At 44.4% G+C, this 19,732-nt stretch overlaps 1 protein-coding gene across 2 annotated transcripts in view; it reads left to right on the plus strand.

Annotated features, from left to right (window-relative positions):
- Window positions 1-458: 458 nt before the first annotated feature.
- ETS1 (ETS proto-oncogene 1, transcription factor) overlaps window positions 459-19,732 on the plus strand; it is a 112,704-nt gene continuing 93,430 nt past the window's right edge. The window contains exons 1-2 of one of the 2 annotated variants that reach the window (XM_056860315.1): window positions 459-542; window positions 9,901-10,045. In XM_056860315.1, the coding sequence (XP_056716293.1) occupies window positions 471-542; window positions 9,901-10,045 (217 nt within the window). In that variant the 5' untranslated portion in view covers window positions 459-470. The remainder of the gene's footprint in view (window positions 543-9,900; window positions 10,046-19,732) is intronic. The other variant, XM_056860313.1, reaches the window with a different exon arrangement.

Below are 19,732 nucleotides of genomic sequence, written 5' to 3' on the forward strand. Positions count from 1 at the left end.
TTTGAAATGCTAAAGACTGACTCTGAGGCCTTCTGTTTGTGAAGCATGTTGAGCCGCACCCTGTTGTCCGAGGTCGAAACTTACATAAAGGTGCAGGACCAGTGTACTTGGAATTGAGCGTATTCTCTATAGTGTCGGTAAAAGGTAAAGGTAGTCCCCTGTGCAAGCACCTGATCATTACTGACCCATGGGGTGATGTCACATCACAATGTTTACTAGGCAGACTATGTTTTACAGGGTGGTTTGCCATTGCATTCCCCAGTCATCTACACTTTATCCCCAGCAAGCTGGGTACTCATTTTACCGAGTTGAAACCCACCTGAAACCTACTTCTGTTGGGATCGAACTCAGGTTGTGAGCAGAGCTTTGACTGCAGGACTGCTGCTTACCACTCTGCACCACGGGGCTCTTACCTATAGTGTCGGGAAGATACTTATGACTCTTTTTCCGTTTCTGCAGGCCTCTCAGAGATGATGAGTTACTACGTGGACACAGCTGTTGAAAATCCGGCTCCCTATCCTCTCCCCCGTCCTGTAGTCCTGGTAAGGAGAGCTAAACCTGAAATTACTTCGTTGGGTCACTCATCAGACCACCATGGAGTGATGGATAACCCTATTTTAGCTGATATCAGATCAATTAGTATTGCGGGTTTTTATTTTATTTTTAATGTAGGATGTAGTCCTATGAACTCTTAGGGAGTTATTCCCCTTGAACTCACTAGATCTTGTTTTTTTTTCAGTAAAACAGTTAGATTCGAGTCCAGTAGCACCTTAGAGACCTATCCTCTCCAGGATCAGAGGAGCATGCCTATTATATTAGGTACTTGGGAACACAGGCAGGATAAAGCTGCTGCAGTTGTCTTGTTTGTGGGCTTCCTAGAGGCACCTGGTTGGCCACTGTGTGAACAGACTGCTGGACGTGATGGACCTTGGTCTGATCCAGCATGGCTGTTCTTATGTTCAGAGTTTCAGAGTACAAGCTTTTGAGAGTCAAAGCTCCCTTTGCCAGATATGAGTAGGAATGGAGCTCTCTGAGTCTTTTTTTATCTCAGTCAGAGGGTGGGAGGGGTGTTTTATTTTACTTATTTACTTTATATCCCGCCTTTCACCCCAGTGGGGGCCCAGAGGAGCTTACATCATTCTCCTTTCGTCTGTTTTATCCTCACCACAATACTGTGAGGTAGATTAGGCTGAGAGTGTGTGACTGGCCCAAGGTCACCCAGCAAGCTTCTGTGGCAGAGGGGATTTGAACCTCGATTTCCCAGATCCTAGTCCAACACTTTAACCCCACACCACTCTGGTAAAAAAATCTCACTACTCTACTGCAGACAAACACAGCCACCCTCTGAAACGTTTTCAGTAAACGCTCATATGTGGAGGCTGCAAATTCTTTCTTTTTTTTCCAACTTGATGTCTTTATTACTGACTTCTTTCTTAAATGTTTTGCCAAAATGAAATCAACACGGGCGTTGAGAGTGCTTTGATTTGGATAAGCATCAGAGCAAAAAGCCAGAAGACAGCGAAGCAAAAGGAAGTCTTTTAGAGAGTCTAAATGTTAGGGGGGAGGCCGGGGTTAGAGAATCTAGATTGTACTAGACGCCTGCTGCCAAAAGGGCTAGTTTGTCCAAATCGGTACGTGAATTTTATCAAACCATTCCTCCCCTCCCACCACCCAGCTTTTGGGTTTTTGGTCTTTCCCTTAAGACTGCCAATTCACACTTGCTCCACATGTAATATAATTCCCCCTTCCACATTTATGCTCTAAGGGTCCCCATACGTGGGTCTCATTTATATTCAAGGTAATGTGGGTTGTGGGTGAGGGGCTGTGGCTCAGTGGTAGAGCATCTGCTCGGCATGCAGAAGGTCCCAGGTTCAATCCCCGGCATCTCCAATTCAAGGGATTAGGCAAGTAGGTGATGTGAAAGACCTCTGCTTGAAACCCTGGAGAGCTGCTGCCGGTCTGAGTAGACAATACTGATTTTGATGGACCAGGGGTCTGATTCAGTAGAAGGCAGCTTCATGTGTTCATATGTTCAACAGGTGAGTCCAAAGCTCTCTCCAAATCCCCAGCACAACTACCTTGCCTGATGACTCACAACTGAAAGTGTGAATTTTCTACACTGAAGAGTGATCTTGAGTAATAGGACATTTCTGTGGCATTTGACCTGGGGTGGCAGTTTCGTGCTAGGGGTTTCCCATGAACAAGAAAAAGAAACCAGTTCGTCTGGTTTCCTTGCTTTTGGGTAAAGCAAGGGGTAAGGCTTAACTTTTTCTTGTAAACGGAAAAAGTTATACACCTTATGTGAATAGATGGCTTTTGTTCTGGGCTTTGTCCCCAGACCCATTGAAAACCGCTATCTGTGCTGTCTTACTCCAGACTGCGGGATTTGTCCCTAGGCCCCATGAATACTGCTGGCTCCACCTCCAGGGGCCCAAACCAGCTGGAAACCGCTGGCTACTGGATCTGTCTGCAGGCCCACTAGAACCTGCCCGCTCTGTCCCCAGGGTCCAATCCAAAACTGCTGCCTCTGCCCCACAGAAATCCCCAAAACTATTGGGGCCACATCATACCATTCCAGGCATCTGTGTTCTGCCTCCAGTCTTCCCCAAATCACTGGGTTGTTGTGCCCAGATGCACCCCAAATTGTGATCTCTTGTCTTGGACATGGTAGGGTTGCCAACTTCCAGGTAGTGCCTGTAGATTTCCCCGAGTCACAACTGATCTCCAGATGACCAACATCAGTGCCTCTGGAGAAAAATGGCTGCTTTGGAGGGTGGACTTTATGGCATTGAACCCCACTGAGGTCCTTGCCCTCCCAAACCCTGCCCTCTCTAGGCTGTACCCTAAATAAGAAAAAAAATGGAGCCGCACCAAAACAAAATGAAGGCAAACATCCCCCTCAAAACACAATAATTGGTGCAAGGGAATTATATTTTAATAAATTCTGGGACGCAGCAGTGGAGAAAGATTCCCCTGAAGAAGCTTATGGAAAATGCATAGAGGTTACAGATTTTTTTTTAAAAAATGTACCCCTAACTACCCATGAATTTCCCATCCTGGAGTTGGCAACCCTAGCCCTGCCCTTTGGTTCCACAAGCTGGCTGCTTAGGCCTCTTTCTAGGATTCCCAGGTCTCCCCAGGCCACTGGAAGAGGGCAGGGTTGCAAGATCCAGGTTGGGAGACACCTGGAGATTTGGGGATGGAGCCTGGGGAGGTCAGGGACCTCAGCGGGGTACGAGTCCACCCTCCGTAGCATCCATTTTCTCCAGGGAAACTGATCTCTGCAGTCTAGAGATGAGCTGTAATTCCAGGGGATCTCCAGGTCCCACCCGGAGGCTGGCATCCCTACCTCTTTCCACAGACTCCATCTGACTACCAGAATTTTTTGTGCCCAGAGTTTATCATCTCTGTTTCGTCAGCAACACCACTTAAACACGCACAACACCGAGAAAAGAAAATATCAATAAGGGAACGATCAGAATATCCAGTCCACTAGGAGGGAGGGGAATGGAATTAAAACTTAATTCGTAACCAGGCAAAAAATTTCTGGGATATGATTTACAATGAACTAAGGTTGATAGTACAACAAAATATCCCTAAAACACCTGAAATGATGTTGTTAAGTATAATACCGGATTCTGTAGTGACTCAGATCATTTTTGATACATGCCACTATTGCTGCAAGACTGGTCTATGCAATGAAATGGAAAACATCTGAAATACCAGATAAGACTGCTTGGATAGATAAAATGATGGAACTGGCTGAAATGGCAAAACTTACCGCATTAATAAACCAAAAAGAAAATGCTGAATTTGTCGAAGAATGGGAGGCATGGATAACATACTGTGTAAATGACCTTAAATCGGGAAACATTAAGGGATATGTTTTGATCTAATTCAAATTTTTTGAAGTAATTAAGATACTAATGTTAAAAAGTAGAGTTTAAGATAACGATAAAGGTGGTATATTACAATGAATTAGATACTAAATATAAAGAGAGAAACAAGAATATCAAATGGACAGAGGGGGGAGAGGGGAAGTCAACTATATATATTTGTTTAATGATAAGATAGAAATTGTTTATAGTATATACTATATGAATGGAATGATACAATAGAATGTGAACTAGTTTGAAAAATAATATTTTTTTTTAAAAAAAACTTAATTCTTAACCCTTGCCCATTCAAAGCCAGCCTCACCCTGAAGGTTTTACCCTGCTTTTAGAAATAATATGGGACAACCGGAACGGAGATGTTGGCCATCTAGGGAATGGCGGCAAGAAGGAAACAGCTTGGGATGGGATGAGATACAGCCGGGGCTGGGGAGGGGGGAGCTAATGCACTACAATTGCACGGCTGGGGCCAGGTCTGGAGGCAGCCGAGTTCAAGGGAAGGAAGCACTTTTTTCCTGTTATCCTAAACTTATTGCAGGCTCAGCAGACCTTCTGCCAATGGTCCGGCTTTGTACTCTTTGTACGCTGTTCATTGACGCTCCCACATTCCTTTTGGCAGGAGAACATTCACACAGGGCCTGCAAATACCTCCTCGCAGTTGGGAGCTGGAAGGCCTGGCTTTGCTGTGGGTGGAGGTCTGCTGCGGTTGCCATGGTGATTCGACGGGAAATCAGACCTTCCCCCTGCAATCTAGGGGGTTACCGCACTTGTATTCCCAGGGATGTATTAAGAGTTTGAAAACGTTATAAAAAAGACTGTTCGCACGTTGTTTGGCCCCTTTAGCTGCGAAGACGTCTTCCAACCATTTATAAGCCGTGGTATCCAAAAACCCTTTTAAAGCAATGTTTTTTTATAACATTTTCAAACTCTTAATACATCGCTGGGAATACAGAGTGCGGTAACCCCCCTAGATTGATTATCAGACTTAAACCGTTGGTGGTTTTCCTTTTGCTACTATGATTGTGAGCGCTCCAAAGTGCTCTTAGGTGGCAACTTGAAGTTATTATGGAAAGACGAGGCCCCCTTGGGCTGCCAACTCTCAACTGTGAAATACCTGGAGCTTTTGGAGGTGGAGCTTGAGGAGGGCAGGGTTTGCAGAGGGAGGGAGCTCAGCACCCTCCAAAGCACCCAGATTCTCCAGGGGAAGTGATCTCTGTAGTCTGGAGATCAGTTGCAAATCTGGGTGATCTCCAGGCCCCACCTGGAGGTTGGCAAGCCTACTGGTAACTAACTTAAAAATGATTGGTCTGATTCAATGTGTACCTTTCTGATGCTAATTATCAATAAACACTAAGTTCTACTCAGACACTTGAGCTGTAGCTCAGTTGTAGAGCATCTGCTTGGCATGCAGAAGGTCCCAGGTTCGATCCCCGGCATCTCCAGTTCAAGGGTTCCATCCCTGGTATCTCCAGTTGAAGGGACTAGGCAAGTAGGTGATGTGAAAGACCTCTGCCTGAGACCCTGGAGAGCTGCTGCCAGTCTGAGTAGACAGTACTGACCTTGATGGACCAAGGGCCTGATTCAGTATAAGGCAGCTTCATGTGTTCATCCCACCCGCTCAGAGCAGCATACATGATTTTGCCTCAAGAACTCTGTGAAGTAGGTTAGGCTGAGAGGGCCAAGCCCAGGGTTAAAGCAAGGCTGGCTATGGCCTCATTCCTATCCGTGGAGCCAGTCCACACATCTAGGTGAGAAGCATTCAGCATTCATAGCCAACTGAAGATGTAGGTAGGAGCCAGATCTTAGAAGGAGTGAGCTGTGCTTCTAAAGGTGATTTGTTGTAATACGAGCCCTGATGTAATTGCAAAGGGAATAGCGAGTTTGTTCAAGCACCTTCCGCACAACAAAGAGACATAAAATTCCATGTCAGGAGATCAAAGTTCTCTAGTAACACGGTTTCACGGCAGCCCACCCACTTGCAGCCAGATTAAAAGCTAATTGTGTAAACAGGTCTGGCTTTCTTAATTCTTATCTTTCATAATGGCAGTTTAATAGGGCTGGGTTTAAAAGTCGGGGTTGGGCCTATGGTTTCTGCTCTGCTCTCTCTCTCTCTCTCTCTCTCTCTCTCTCTCTCTCTCTCTCTCTCTCTCTCTCTCTCTCTCTCTCACCTTCTCTGAAGTCCTCATTTCTATTCAAATTCAGTGGTGTATTTTTTTTGGGGGGGGGGTGCCATGGACAATTGAAAATCCAGTTAGGACTGGGTTTCTCACTTTAAAAAATTTGATCAACAGAATAAGCAAACATTAACATGAAATACACACACATACACACACGTTAATCTTTTTCTTAAATTTTAAACCTCTTTTTTTCTTTCAAGCTTTTGGGATGAACTTGTTGTTTTTGGCCAGCTGTGTAAAATGGTTTCTTTATTACCGATTATTTCTTATAGTTCTACCCTATTTCAACAAGCGTCAGATCTGAAAACCAAACCGGCCAATTTGGGCCACTTATCAAAGGGTCCGTGCCATCCCTGACGAAGTCATAGATTTACGTGTGTCCATAAATCTTCCCATTTTTCTTGCATCCTTTCTACAAGATATTCAAGAGGGCCCCAACGCAATAAGCTTGTGATAACATCCAGACGAGTCGTTGCATTTCATGGTGGGAGAACGATATCCAAACTTAATTCCACTTCTGGCAATTTTGTTGAGGATTCTGGCTGTATGATGAGATGTAGACACTCAACATTATTCCCCCCCTGGAATATTGTGGTCAATTCGACAGAGCTAGGGTTTCGCATATTGTATTTATAATGTTTGATCCTAATAGCTTCTGAAATCGATGGAAGCTGAGCCTGCGTGGAAACTCTTCTATAAGCATTAGTCAGAGGTAGATTAATAATTCTTGGCATGCTGTGCCCAGAGAACACTCTGGGTGTTTCTGTTGACATAAGGCTGATAGAAATTGCTGGCATTTAAAGTTCCTCACTCTGAAATATATATGAACCAAGCCATACGTATATCAAAGGATTATAGGGTATCCACATATCTGACAGTGGGATAAAATGAATGTGTGGTGGGGCAGCCCCAACTCTGCTGCCCCTCCCTTCACGTTTCTCCCACGAGCTTAAAAGTCATATAACGGGGAGAGATTGCTCTTTTTGCCTCCTCACCTAAGCACTATGGGTCTTCGATAAGTATATCACTCCTCCTTTCTAGGGTTGCCAACTAATAATAATAATCTCTGTTACAGGGAATTGAGTTTTAATTCCAGGAGGTTCCCCAGGCTCTACCTGGAGGTTGGCAATCCTACTTCCATCCATCAGTCCATCTGTCTTTCCTTTGAAAATTATTTTATTTCATTTATTATTGAATTTATATCCTGCCTCTCCCCAACAAGTCGAGCTCGAGGCAGTGTACATCAATATAAACAATATATAAAATGAATTAAAACACAGTGATGACCATAAAATACATGATACATATAACTGGGGTTGCCAGCTCCATGTTGGGAAATACCTGGAGATTTTGGGGGTGCAGCCAGAGCAGGGCGGGGTTTGGAGAGGGGAGGGACTTCAGTGCCATAGAGTCCAATTGCCAAAGCGGCCATTTTCTCCAGGTGAGCTGATCTCTATCGGCTGGAGATCAATTGTAATAGCGGGAGATCTCCAGCTAGTACCTGGAGGTTGAGCAACCAAAATGCACACCATGGCACTATTACCAAAGGTAAAGAAGAAAGTGCAGGATAGGCTGGTAATAATGAACAACCAACAATAGTGTAACAAGGTGTATATAGTGCACAAATTAACATCTAAGCGTGACAGACACAAAACTATATACAAAACTCTTTTCTAGTCCAAAAAGGTACAAAAATCTGGTTTCAGAGTAAAACCGAAAGGTATTCTTCATGTAGAAGTTGCTAGGAAGATGATCGTTTGTTTCTTCATCAGTTCCATTTAGTTAAAGTTCCTATATATGCACATACAAGTATCCAAATTCAATCCAGTCTCTCATGGAGATGAGGAAACCAACTGTGTAAAATATTAATTTAAAGGTTCCAATACAGGATGCAACATTGTCAATACTCAGTCGTACAGACGGTTTTAACAATTTGACTATTCCCAACGGGATAACTACCCGTTGGGAATAGTCTGTCATGCTTAGATGTTAATTTGTGCACTATATATACCTTGTTACGCTATTGTTGGTTGTTCATTATTACCAGCCTATCCAGTACCTGGAGGTTGGCAACTAGTATGGGCTCCGGGGTTGCTAAAACATCATTTAACAATTGGGAGAGTATATGCATCTCTGATAAACAAACCTCTGCTTTGTGAAACTGTATAGAGATCGCTTGTCTTGTTTTCCAGAGCTTATCTTGTAGGGTCGCAAGAGACTTTTCTATATTTAAACCAGCATCATTGGTTTTTTAAAAAAACAATTGTTCCTGGTGTCGTCTGTATGTGCACCTAAAATTATTTTTGCCTTCCTGTCATTTCCCATTGTCTCTAAGCCCTTCTTTGCTCTTTTGAGTGTGAAAGACGGTGTACGTGGGATGGTGTCGCTATTATTGTGGGAGGATGTGGGTGTGGTGGAGAAGGCACCGCAGAAAGCCATCCTCCATTTTGAAAACAGGAGCTCTTGAGGCAAAAAGCCAGGCTGTGGCAGCCGTTGGGACAGAGTTCATCTTTCTCTCTCTGTGTTTTTTTTTTTTTTAATAAATGAAGTTTTAAAATACTAGCTCATTGTGGGCACTTAAAAATTGTTCCAGGACAGTGGCCGTGCATGAGTGTGATGTAGTGGGCAGCAAGAGACCTGAAACCTAATGAGAACAAGGAGACCTCGTTCAGAATTAACCCCATAGCAAAGGGAATTATGTTTGCCTCTGTGGCTAGAAGGCACAGAGTATTGAGTGGAGGAAAAAAATAAGCAATGCTTAGCTAAATTTTCATAATTCATTCAAGGTATAAAGGTTTGGTTGGAGGGAAGGGGGATTGGTATAGCCTGATCTCATCAGATCTCGGAAGCTAAGCAGGGTTGGGAAACCACCAAGGATAGCTCTGCAGAGGAAGGCAGTGGCAAACCACCTCTTCTTCCCACTTGCCTTGAAAGCCCCTTGCTGGGGTCGTCATACGTTGGAAGCTAAGCAGGGTCCACACTTGGTTGGGAGACCACCAGGGAAGAATCTGCAGAGGCAGGCAATGGTAAACTACCTCTGCTTCTTACTTGCCTTGAAAGCCCCTTGCTGGGGTCACTATGAGTTGGCTGCAACTTGATGGTATTTAACACACACACACACACACACACACACACACACACACACACACACAAAGGTTTGGTTACTCTGCCATATGGTTTAAAAACAAATAAGCACAGAATGCAATTATCTCTGGGTGTGATATAAGATTGATGTATTTACTTCATCACTCTGAAGAGATCATAAGATTGTATGGGTATCACAGCCAATACCAGCAACAATTGTGCCCGTTAGTAGGGTCAAATGTGCCAGGTGCTTGCTTGTGTCCTGCCGTGATTGGGGCCCTTTACGCACGGGTTGTTTCCATTGCGCTCGCCCCCCTCCGACTTCGTCGGGCTTCGTTTTCATTATGCACGTCTTTTCTGACCTTTAGAAGCCACTTCGCTCTCTCCCCGCGTTTCCCCCTTGTTTTCTGGACACTGTTCCTGGCGGCATGCAAAAAAAATGAGGAAAATGTGGGGAGAGAGTGAAGGGACTTCTAAAGGTCGGAAAAGACATGCATAATGACAACGAAGCCCCTAAGTAGTCGGGGTGTGTGTGTGATTGCGACGGAAACAACCCGTGCATAAAAGTCCTGGATGGACCAAAGCAATGACTCTGATTCCTCAGCTTGTTGGAAAGGCACACTCTGTCTGATGACATTGTCACTGGAACCTGCCTGTGTTTGGTTTGAAATTCCCATGTTCAGCAAAGCCTTCTGCGCCAAAGCGAATCTTGTGTTTGTAATCTGGCATTTCTCTTTTGCACGCAGAGGCAGGGAGATGCCGTTCCTTATGAAGATCCTTGGATGACCTGTGGTTTCCAGTCCACCTGCTACCAGCAGAGGGCATTCTACCCACTCTGGGATGAGACGGCCATTCAAGAAGTGCCCACGGGGCTGGAATATCACAATGCAGGTAGGGCGTTTCCCCCCCTTGCTTTTGTAAGTGGGGGAGGTATTTCCGGTTTCCCTTAGAAAGTACGTTTGCTGGCATAGCATAGTGGCTAACAGGCTGAGTTGGGAAGAAGGAAACCTTCCCTGTTCGATTCCCATCTCTGTCATTAATTCACTAGGTGTTTCGTCCTCGCATTAATGCTGTCCTACTCTGCATGAATGTTGTATAGCATTTCAACAAGGTAGCATATGTGAAGCATTTGAATGCTGTTGTGCGCTATATACATTATAGAACAGTATACAGAAGTGGGTTTTTTTTTTTTTTTTAATCTTTTGGCTCCTTATAAAAATTGGTAACTGTATTAGGCCATAGATTTTCATGACAGATTCACAAGTCCTGGGCCCCTTGTGATAGTTTATGCCACAATATGGGTTAATCCTAGTTCCTATTAGGTTAACCCAATAGGTTTAATATGGCTACTTACTTTGAAAAGGGGCATTCTATGTTTATTATGACCTGGTTGGATCCTAACCAGCTTTTCTGCTTATGTCAAGGGAGGAAGGGTGATTTTACCAAATTCCCCTGCTTATTGCATGACCTTTTTTTAAAGACGAGGTGGTCCCACGATGTTTGGCATAGACTTCAAGGGAGGCAAAAGGGCAGTCTTCTGCCTTTTGTACCAGCAGACAAGCTGGTAGGATCCAACACACACACACACACACACACACACACACACACACTTTTCATGTTTTCTTCTTGAAATGCAGTATACTCCTTGGTTCTCTGGTGAAACAGAAACACAAAAAAGGGAGACCTGATAGTCGTCAGTAAATTCAGGAACGGTACAGAGAAAGTACACAGAATTTTCTGTCCCTCTCCCACAATACTAGAAGCACGCTGACGTTGAAGGGCAGTAGATTCAAAATGGGCAAAACGAAGTTATTCAGTAAACTGTGCGTACATGCTGGGTCTTTTTCAGTGGTGGCACCCCGTCTATTAAATGCCCTCTCCCCTAAGGCTCGCCTAGCACCAACTGAACTCTCCAGGCTAAAACATTTCTTTTTGCTCAGGGGTTGATCATTTAAAAAACAACAACAACAACACAGTCTGCCTTAGCCTGTTTTGAGTCTCTTTTTAAACAGTGTTATGCTCTTGCTAATGCAGGTTTTTAATCATCTGTTCAATGTTCAGAGTCTAACTGCGTCTGTTGTTTTTATCATGTTTTACTTGTAAGCCACCTCGAACAGGTTCTGGAGAGAGGCGGCAGAGGAATATTCTAAATGCATAAATGCCTTGTGGAACTCACTACCACAAGATATGGCGACGACCACTAACCTAAATGGCTTAGAGGTAGATTAGGCACCTCTCTGTGTTAACTAAAACACAGACGATTTCTGAGTAAGAGATTGTAGTAATAAATAACAGGGGGGAAACTGTGGCTTGTTGACTTCCCAGAGGAATCTGTCTGGCCAGGATACTGGTCTGGATGGACCTATTATGTGGCCTTGCATGACTCCTTCTTATGTTCCTTTGTTCTTAACATGGAATTTATTAGGTAAAAAGTCATCTTCCATGGTGCCTGTCCTGCAATATACAATAACTATAGTTTGCTGTACGAAATGTCCTCTGTTCATAGCTGCTTTGTCAACACGGCTTGCAATGTGCTGCAGGCATGCGCACCCGTGCGTGCGTATGCGGAAGGATCACACTGGATAGGGTTTCCCTGTTGCAGTTTCCCACAACCAGCCTACCTGATTTCCAAAGTATGCAAACCAGTTGTGCAATCAATCAATCAATCAATCTTTATTGTTACAGTCAAAGACCAGCATATATACAAATTACAATCAACTGTTATAAAAAGAGAAGAACTGTATAAAATCAAAAACTCAGAACATTGATTGAATAAATAAGCACTTACATAAAAGATTAAATTGTGTCACAGAAATGAACCACTCTTCTTTACAACAGCTCTTTAAAGTAGATCAGTATCATATGAGGTTGCCAACGTCGCGGGCGGGGGGCTGGAGATGTCCTGGAATTACAACTGATCTCCAGACTACAGAGTTCAGTTCCCCTGGAGAAAAAGGCTGCTTTGGAGGGTGGACTCTGTGGCATCATTCCCCACTGAGGTCCCTCCCCACCCCAAACTCTGCCCTTCCCCAGGCTCCACCACAAATCTCCAGAGTTGGCTCTTGTGCTGGTCATTGACTGTAATCAAATTTCTATTCTATTCCAGAGTTGGCACCCCTGATTATTATCCCACATTTCAGATCCTGTGGAGCGGGGAAACCTGAAATTGAGAGGGAGCAGTTATTTAAGTCCTCTCGCTGAATTCATAGTGAGATTTGAATCAGGGACTTTTGGGCGCATAGCTCACTAATCACTAAACAAGATCAGTGCTGTTGCTTAAAGCATGCGGAAGCTGATTTCCATGGCCAGATCTCGAGTGACCTGCAAGGAATTTTCCCTCTCTGTTCCCTCTCTTTTTTTTCTGCAGAATTTGACTTGAGTCTTTTCACTCTTCTTTGATTTCACGTGGGGCTCAGTTTCTATTTTAAATGGAAAGAAACCCCACATTTGTATATGCCTCTAGGTACCTGCTTTCAGTTCTGCTCTAGCTACACACATGTGCATAGCTCACGAAGACCCTGTCTAATTTTCCTTTTTAGAAAGCCAGCATTTGACTGTGACTATCATAAACATTAGCCACAAAGGATAGTTTCAACGTTGTTTTTTAAAAAAACTTTTTGTAACTGAAAATCAAAATGTTACTTCACTTTTGGGGGCAGTGCTTGCATTTCCAGAACCATCTCGGCCTTTGATGCTGAAAGTAAGATTATTTTCATGTCAGATAAGATTGTGCAACAATGTGAACCAAGGAAAGGATACCGTAGACCTTCCCAGGGTTGTAAAACTCTGGCATCGGGCCCTTTGTGGAAGAAAGATGGTTTAAATACAACCATTTGCATTAGATTATTATCATTGTCCTGGAGTTCCAAAGATACTTCTGAAAAGGTGTAATTTTGCCACCACTGCTAGAGAATGCTGAGCTTCAGTGGCAGCAAAGAGAGGTATATGATCTATGGCTGCAAAACTTAAAGATAAAGGCCTGTCTTGAAAAACTGAGGAATAGAGATTTGCACACATGCCTGAGGTATTGCAGTTTATCACCACTGCTTTGATCTTTTGGGGAGAGGCGAAATTAAGAACAGCTGACACAGCTGGGATGTTGAGGGTTGGTAGTGGAGACAGCATGCCCGAAGGACCATGTGCTTTGCACCAAAAAGGGGGGGGCAAAACAGATTTGTGCCAAGTAACTCAAATTGTGAGTGATGCAAATCAAATAATTTGCCTATTTTCTCATTCTGCACAATTTATTTTGCTCGTCCCAGACCTGGGGGACGGGTAAGGAATGGAATCCACTCCTTACCCATGGAAGTCCAGCATGTTCACCTTCAGGCTTTCAACATTCCAGCAGGTTTGTATATTATTTCCTCAACCCTAAGGACTAGAAACCTGACAGAGATAGAAAGATGTCATGTGGAAGTGGTTCACAGTGAATTTTCACGATTTGGTGTAAGCAAGATTTCCTTTCACACTTGCAACTGAAATGGTAAATGTTCATATCCACAAATTGAATGATTTGTTTACTTAATTTATGCCCCACTTTACTCACCAATGGTGGGAACCCAAAGCAGCTTATATTGTTCTCTTCTCCATTTTATCCCCACAACAACCCTGTGAGGTAGGTTAGGCTGAGTGTCCAGCAAGCTTCTATGGCAGAGTGGGGATTTGAACATGAGTCTCTCAGATCCTAATCTGACACTATAATCATTATACCAAACTCTGCCATGAGTTTTTCTCTCCCCCAGTGCTTCAGGTAGGCTGTTGACCTTTTCTGCTTTTAAAAGGGTTGCATGTACAATAATGCATTTATACATTCTAGTCAAGTGATAGAAAAGAGTAGGAGTCCAGTAGCACTTTAAAGGCCAACAAAATTTCTTGCAGGGTATGAGCTTTCGGGAGCTACAGCTCATTTCTTCAGATACAGCTAGAATGTGATTCCATCTATCCGTAAGTAGACGGGTGAATTAGTCAAGTGAGTTTATTTGTATAGCCACAGGCTGTAGCAAGGTATTCTAAAATATTTACAACATTCTAAGAAAATGGATTAAAAACTAGTTACAGGATAAAAAGTAAAACAATAGTTATCACACAATCACAAATCTGTTGTCATACAATAAAGGGGAAAATCCATGAAAACTAAAAATGTTCTCACTTGCTATACCTAAACAATTTCCTTCATTGTGCCTCAAGGGCTCTTATCTTCTTAGCAGCTTGGCCAAATTGAGACATTCTATAAGTCACGTGTGCATCAGAGTCGGATAGTAGAAAAATCAATTTCTTGGTTTCGGAACAGAAGTTTACGCCTTTCAGTATCCCATCCAGAAATTTTGCTCTGGGCTTCGTATACATTTACACATTCGTTCAGTTCTTTTTAATTTCTAAAAGGAAAGTTTTTAAAAGCTGTAAACCACTCTTAAGGATTGGAGAGTTTCTTGTAATTATGGAAACTAGCCAGTCAGCACCATGTGCAGCTGTTTTCTGCTTGAGGGATCATTTATATTTTCAGTGCTCAACTGTGGTGAGAAATGCATATGTGTGAACTGAACATGGGAAGGCCATTTCTACAATGGCCCCACATCTCTAAAAGTTTATGTATTCACTTGACGTTCTTGGGATTTTGCATTCAAGGCCGGATAACTTTTGTAACTGTCACAAACAGCCCTGCACACAAATATGTTTAGAGCTGAAAAGAACACGGCGGAGCCGGTGTGTTCTCAAAGAACACCGCGGAGCCGGTGTGTTCTTGTTTTCTAATCTTGCTGAAGAATCTTTGGGTTTACATTCAGCCGTCTTGAGAATGTCTATATTTTTTGTCTCTGAGTTGCCTTGCTGTTTTCTGATGAACTGTGATGCAACCAAAATACTTTATTTTTCAGTATGGCTTTCTTGATTCCCCCCCACCCCTTGCAGGCATCCAGTTTTTTCTTTTGGTTCCATCAGCCAATTTGCCTGGTTAGATGCCTATGGGGACAGTTTTTGAGGCCACCGGCAGGAAGAAGCATCCTGATGTGGATCTTTCTGAAGTAGTAGTATGATCATTATGAGCCATGGAGTCCATTAGGAAGTTAGGTGGAGATCAGGGCTAAATTCCTATCCCAGCCAGCCTCGGGGTTCCTCTCCCCATCCTTCCCTCCCTTCTCTGAAAACAATACTAACTTGATTGGGAGTATGCTAGATCCATCTCTAAAGAGTTCTCTGTGTTCAAGTAAGTTTTGCTTCTAGAACCTTCCATTGTTTTATTGATCTAGCTGTATTCACATTTTTGGAAAGAACATCAAAATAGGATGTTATAGTTAAGTAGCAACTAAATTCCATCATACTAATGTGTCCTCCTTTGGTTCATTTAAGGAACTGTCCAAAGCACAAGAGATGGTAGATATGAAGGACTTTCATTACCTAGATGTTCCTGAAATGTCTTGGAAACCACCGTGTGTCTAAAAGGGGGTCTCCATGTTAATGGTGTCCCTTTTCACATTCATAAAACTACATCAGCTGCTAATCTATGATCTTCCCATTCACTTGTGCAATTAAACAGTTGGGATCATTTTCTAAAATGGAAGTGCTATAATCTTCTCTCCCTTTCCTTCCTTATAGCTGAAGCGACTCAGCAGTATGCTGGAACCTTGGGTCTGATTCAGTATAAGGCAGCTTCATGTGTTCATGTGTTAAACATTCTGGGAACTAGTAGACCCCTTCTGGCTACTGCAAGTTCTGTGGCCCGCTTTCCCACTGTAATCCTGTTTCACACTGTGCAAAACAGGCATCGGCATGCAAGAATCCTGTCCATTTGCAAAATCTTGCAACATAGGTCCTTGTTTTGGTGGCAAGAACTCAGGGGGCATTCAATATCGTAAGCATTCCGATTAATATGGCCGCAAGTCCCTTTTGCACTTCAGGGTGATCTTGCATTCCAGATGGCAGCGGAAGCCCTCCATTGACTTGATCCAGCCCCACTTTTTACAGTCTAACCACATTCCCTCTCTGCTCCAAATCTTTCTGTTTTGGTTAATCTGATATTGCAAGAAAAAACGGAGATGGGCTATATGAAAACACAATTCCCCAGAAAGCAATTCTGGACCTGCTCCGTGTTGGTTGCTCAGGACTGCACAGTAGACAGTGTGCCAATACAGACAGCAACATGTCCTTTGAAGTAACCATGAACAGCTCGCAGAGGTTCTTGCGTGTCACCTTGCAGACGAGATTTCCATGACCCTGGCTGAGTTCACCTAGCATGAAAGTCCCTTCAGACCTCAAGACCTCACCCATAATCTCCTTCGCGTACAAATTGTACTTTTGGGGTTTCGTATCTCTCTGCAACGCCTGAAGCAATCAAAAACTTTCCTTTCTGATACCGAAGTGCTTGAAAGCAGCCTGGGGTATGTTGCAAAAACACTGCAGCTGACAACATAGCGTGTTTTGCAACCTGTGGCTAAGCCTCTACTTATCAGAAAAGGGTTCTTCTTTCCACCGAACTTCTGCTTAAAGAGCTCCGATCTGGAGTAGTCAGGTTATGAATAGGCAGGGTTGGGGATTTATTATGTAAAGTTTTCTCAGGTATGGTCAGGACAGATTGCTTTTTAAAAAAAGGTGTACCATAGGAATTCAAATTCAAATTTATTGATACGGTCAACCGACCAATCAATCGCCAACACATCAAAAATTCCAGACTCAATAGTTTTGCACCGCAGAATCACAGACTGCCCGTACATATAAAGGTATAAGATCAATAAAAGCAATCTCTGGTTAAAATTATCATCTTAAAATTGTAAAATATTCTAACAATCATTTTCTAATAAAGTTCTGCGTATTTGAATAGCAACGGCACAGAACTTGGCAGTTTGGAGCGTAAGCTGAGGGTCTTCTCCGAATAGGAGCTTCTTTCCCAAAAGCTCAACTGACTCTTCAGGGAATTTACCAAGCAGGGGGAAAATAAGCTTTGATCTAACTTCGTGGTAGAATGGGCAACATATCAGTGCATGTTCGATGGTTTCAGTATCCCCTGTCCCACACGGACATAACCTCTCTGATCCAGGGATCTTCTTATATTTCCCTTCTAAAACAGCCAATGGTAGGGCCTGGCATCTGGCAAGGGTGAAGGCCTTCCTATAATTAATAGACTCAAGATGATAAAAATAAGCTGCAGGTGAGACTAAGTATCTAGATTTATCAGGTACTAGAAAAAATTGTGATTTTTCAAGGTCTGTCTGGCGTTCAATGTCTTCCACCCTTTACTTCAAGAGACTTGAAGCTTGGTCTATGCCCATAGCTAACAGGGTAGGTGGAGAAAGGCCCAGGCAGGCCATTTTATTAAGGACTGATTTTAGCCATGTTGACTGAAACTTATCCTGTAGAAGCAGGGGCAGCAGTCCTTGAGGGATAAGATTTAATTTAAGCCAAAGAATAATGGGAGCAGTATAAACCCTTGCCTCCACCCACACCAGTCCTGCCTCCAGTCTAGCAGTAGCATTTGATACACAACGAGGTAAATGGAAGTGTACCGTAGGTAGATAGATAAGTAGACACACAGAGTACTTACAGGAGCACAGAGACAGTCACCCTTTAAGGAGGTACAGGATCGGGGGGGGGGGATATATTTGAAATCCAGGTCCTTATGCTGGTATTTTTTGCCCTGACCTGGATGGCCCAGGCTAGCCTGATCTCATCAGATCTCAGAAGCTAAGCAGGGCCAGCCCTGGTTAGTATTTGGATGGGAGACCGCCAAGGAAGACAGGGGTTGCTGTGCAGAGGAAGGCACTGGCAAACCACCTCTGTTAGTCTCTTGCCATGAAAACCCCACCAGGGGTCACCATAAGTCGGCTGTGACTTGAAGGCACTTTACACACACACATGCTGGTATTTAATAGGGAACGTGAAGCAGCAAATAAGGAACTGGGAACCAACCTTGGCCTTGTCTCAGCAGGCACCTTTGGGGAGCTCACAGACCAGGCAAGAAAGGAACAACCCTCCCCTGCGGTTGATCTCAACAGCTGATATTCCGAGGTAGACTGCCTCTGAACATGGAGGCTCCATTTCACTCTCTTGGCGAGGAGACCGATCCCTCCGTGAATTTGTCTAGTCGGTTTGAGCTAAAACCATCTGGGAGTAGTAGTGTCACTTTTGTGCCTGGACTGGTTTTCACGCACTGTCTGGTGGTGCCATCAGGGCTGGACTTTGGAGCAGAAGTCCCTGGCTCATGGACTCAACCTGGGGTGTGTATGACAAACTTGGCCATCGAGTGTGGCCCCCTTCCTGGTGGATGGGTTGCGCTGTCAGCAGTTTGACATCCCTTCCGGATCATCCAGATTTTAATACAGGGAGGATAGTTGTACGGTGGCCCCGCCAGACCTCCACTGGAGGCATTATCTTAGCCTTTTACAGGCTGTGACCAAGGCAGGTGCCCTGCAGGCTCACCTCTAGTAACACTGCTGTTCAAGAGAGGGTGTAGAAGCCAAGGACACGTATTCCTTGTCCTACGAAATAAAAGGGTCCCGTTAAGTTTCTTTCTTGTTCAGGATAAGCCGAGGATGGGTTTCCCGGTTCTGAGATGAAGGTCCAAAGCTGCTTTCGTCTGGCTTTGGCTCACGGGGAGGGAGGGAGCGGAACAGAACTTTCCTCTTTCCCATGTTTGTAATCTCGGCTCTCCTGTCGTCCCCCCGCCTTGTCCTGGGGTTGGTCTTTAAACAACTGTATTTCCCCATTCATGCTTGATCCCTGACGGAGTTTCCGGGAGGAAAGCTCCCTTTGTGTCCAGCTCCTGGGCCCAAGTCCAGATCCTTTCTTGGAGGAAAAACTGTGTGTGTGTGTGCGTGTGTATTTGAGAAAGCCAACGTGGATCGGGCCAATGGCTTCCCCAGCTGCAGCCGATTTTTTTTTCCAGAACCACGCTTAAAAGAGAATGCTCGGCATTTTCCCCACTGCATTCTTTTATCCTATTTTTAACTGCAGCCTCTTTTCCTTTCTCAGCCCCTACTCCCCCCCCCTTGAGAGCAGCCTCCCCCGCACTGCTTCAGAGGAGATGAATGGGGCTTCTTTTCTCACAGAAAACACATCTGCTTGAGACATAGGGGACCCAAGAGATTGGGGAGGGGTGTGTGTGGGTTGGCGAGAGGTTGCTGTGGGCACGCTCGGGGCATTCTCGTCCCCCCCTTCTCCGTCACTCGTGAAATATTTCCAGAAAGGGGAAGAGAGTATGAGAAAAGCTAAGGGGGGATGTAAGGGGGAGGGTAGCGGTGAGATGGAACGGTGCGCTGGGGTGGGTGGGGGGAGAATAGAAACGTAGAAATTGGAAAAGGCCGAGGTGGAATAAAGGAAAACGGAGAGAGAGGAAGCAAACAAACAAGCATGGATTCCAACATGGCGGCCAACTGGCAGGGTAACAGCGGAAGTGCATTTGCATAGAATCCACCGCGCAGCTGCCCGTTCCTTTGCCGAATCGCGGACTCGTCCCTTCCGTTCCTCTCCTGCCGTCTTTTCTCCTTCCGACCACCCCGTGCCCGGCAGCCTGGCCTCCTTGGCAGGAGCCCGTCAGGCTGATGCCCGGGAGCAGATGAATGAATGAATACATCCATTCTGCTTTGGCCC

Source organism: Euleptes europaea, chromosome 14 (genome assembly GCF_029931775.1).
Source record: "Euleptes europaea isolate rEulEur1 chromosome 14, rEulEur1.hap1, whole genome shotgun sequence".
Lineage (NCBI taxonomy): Eukaryota > Metazoa > Chordata > Lepidosauria > Squamata > Sphaerodactylidae > Euleptes > Euleptes europaea.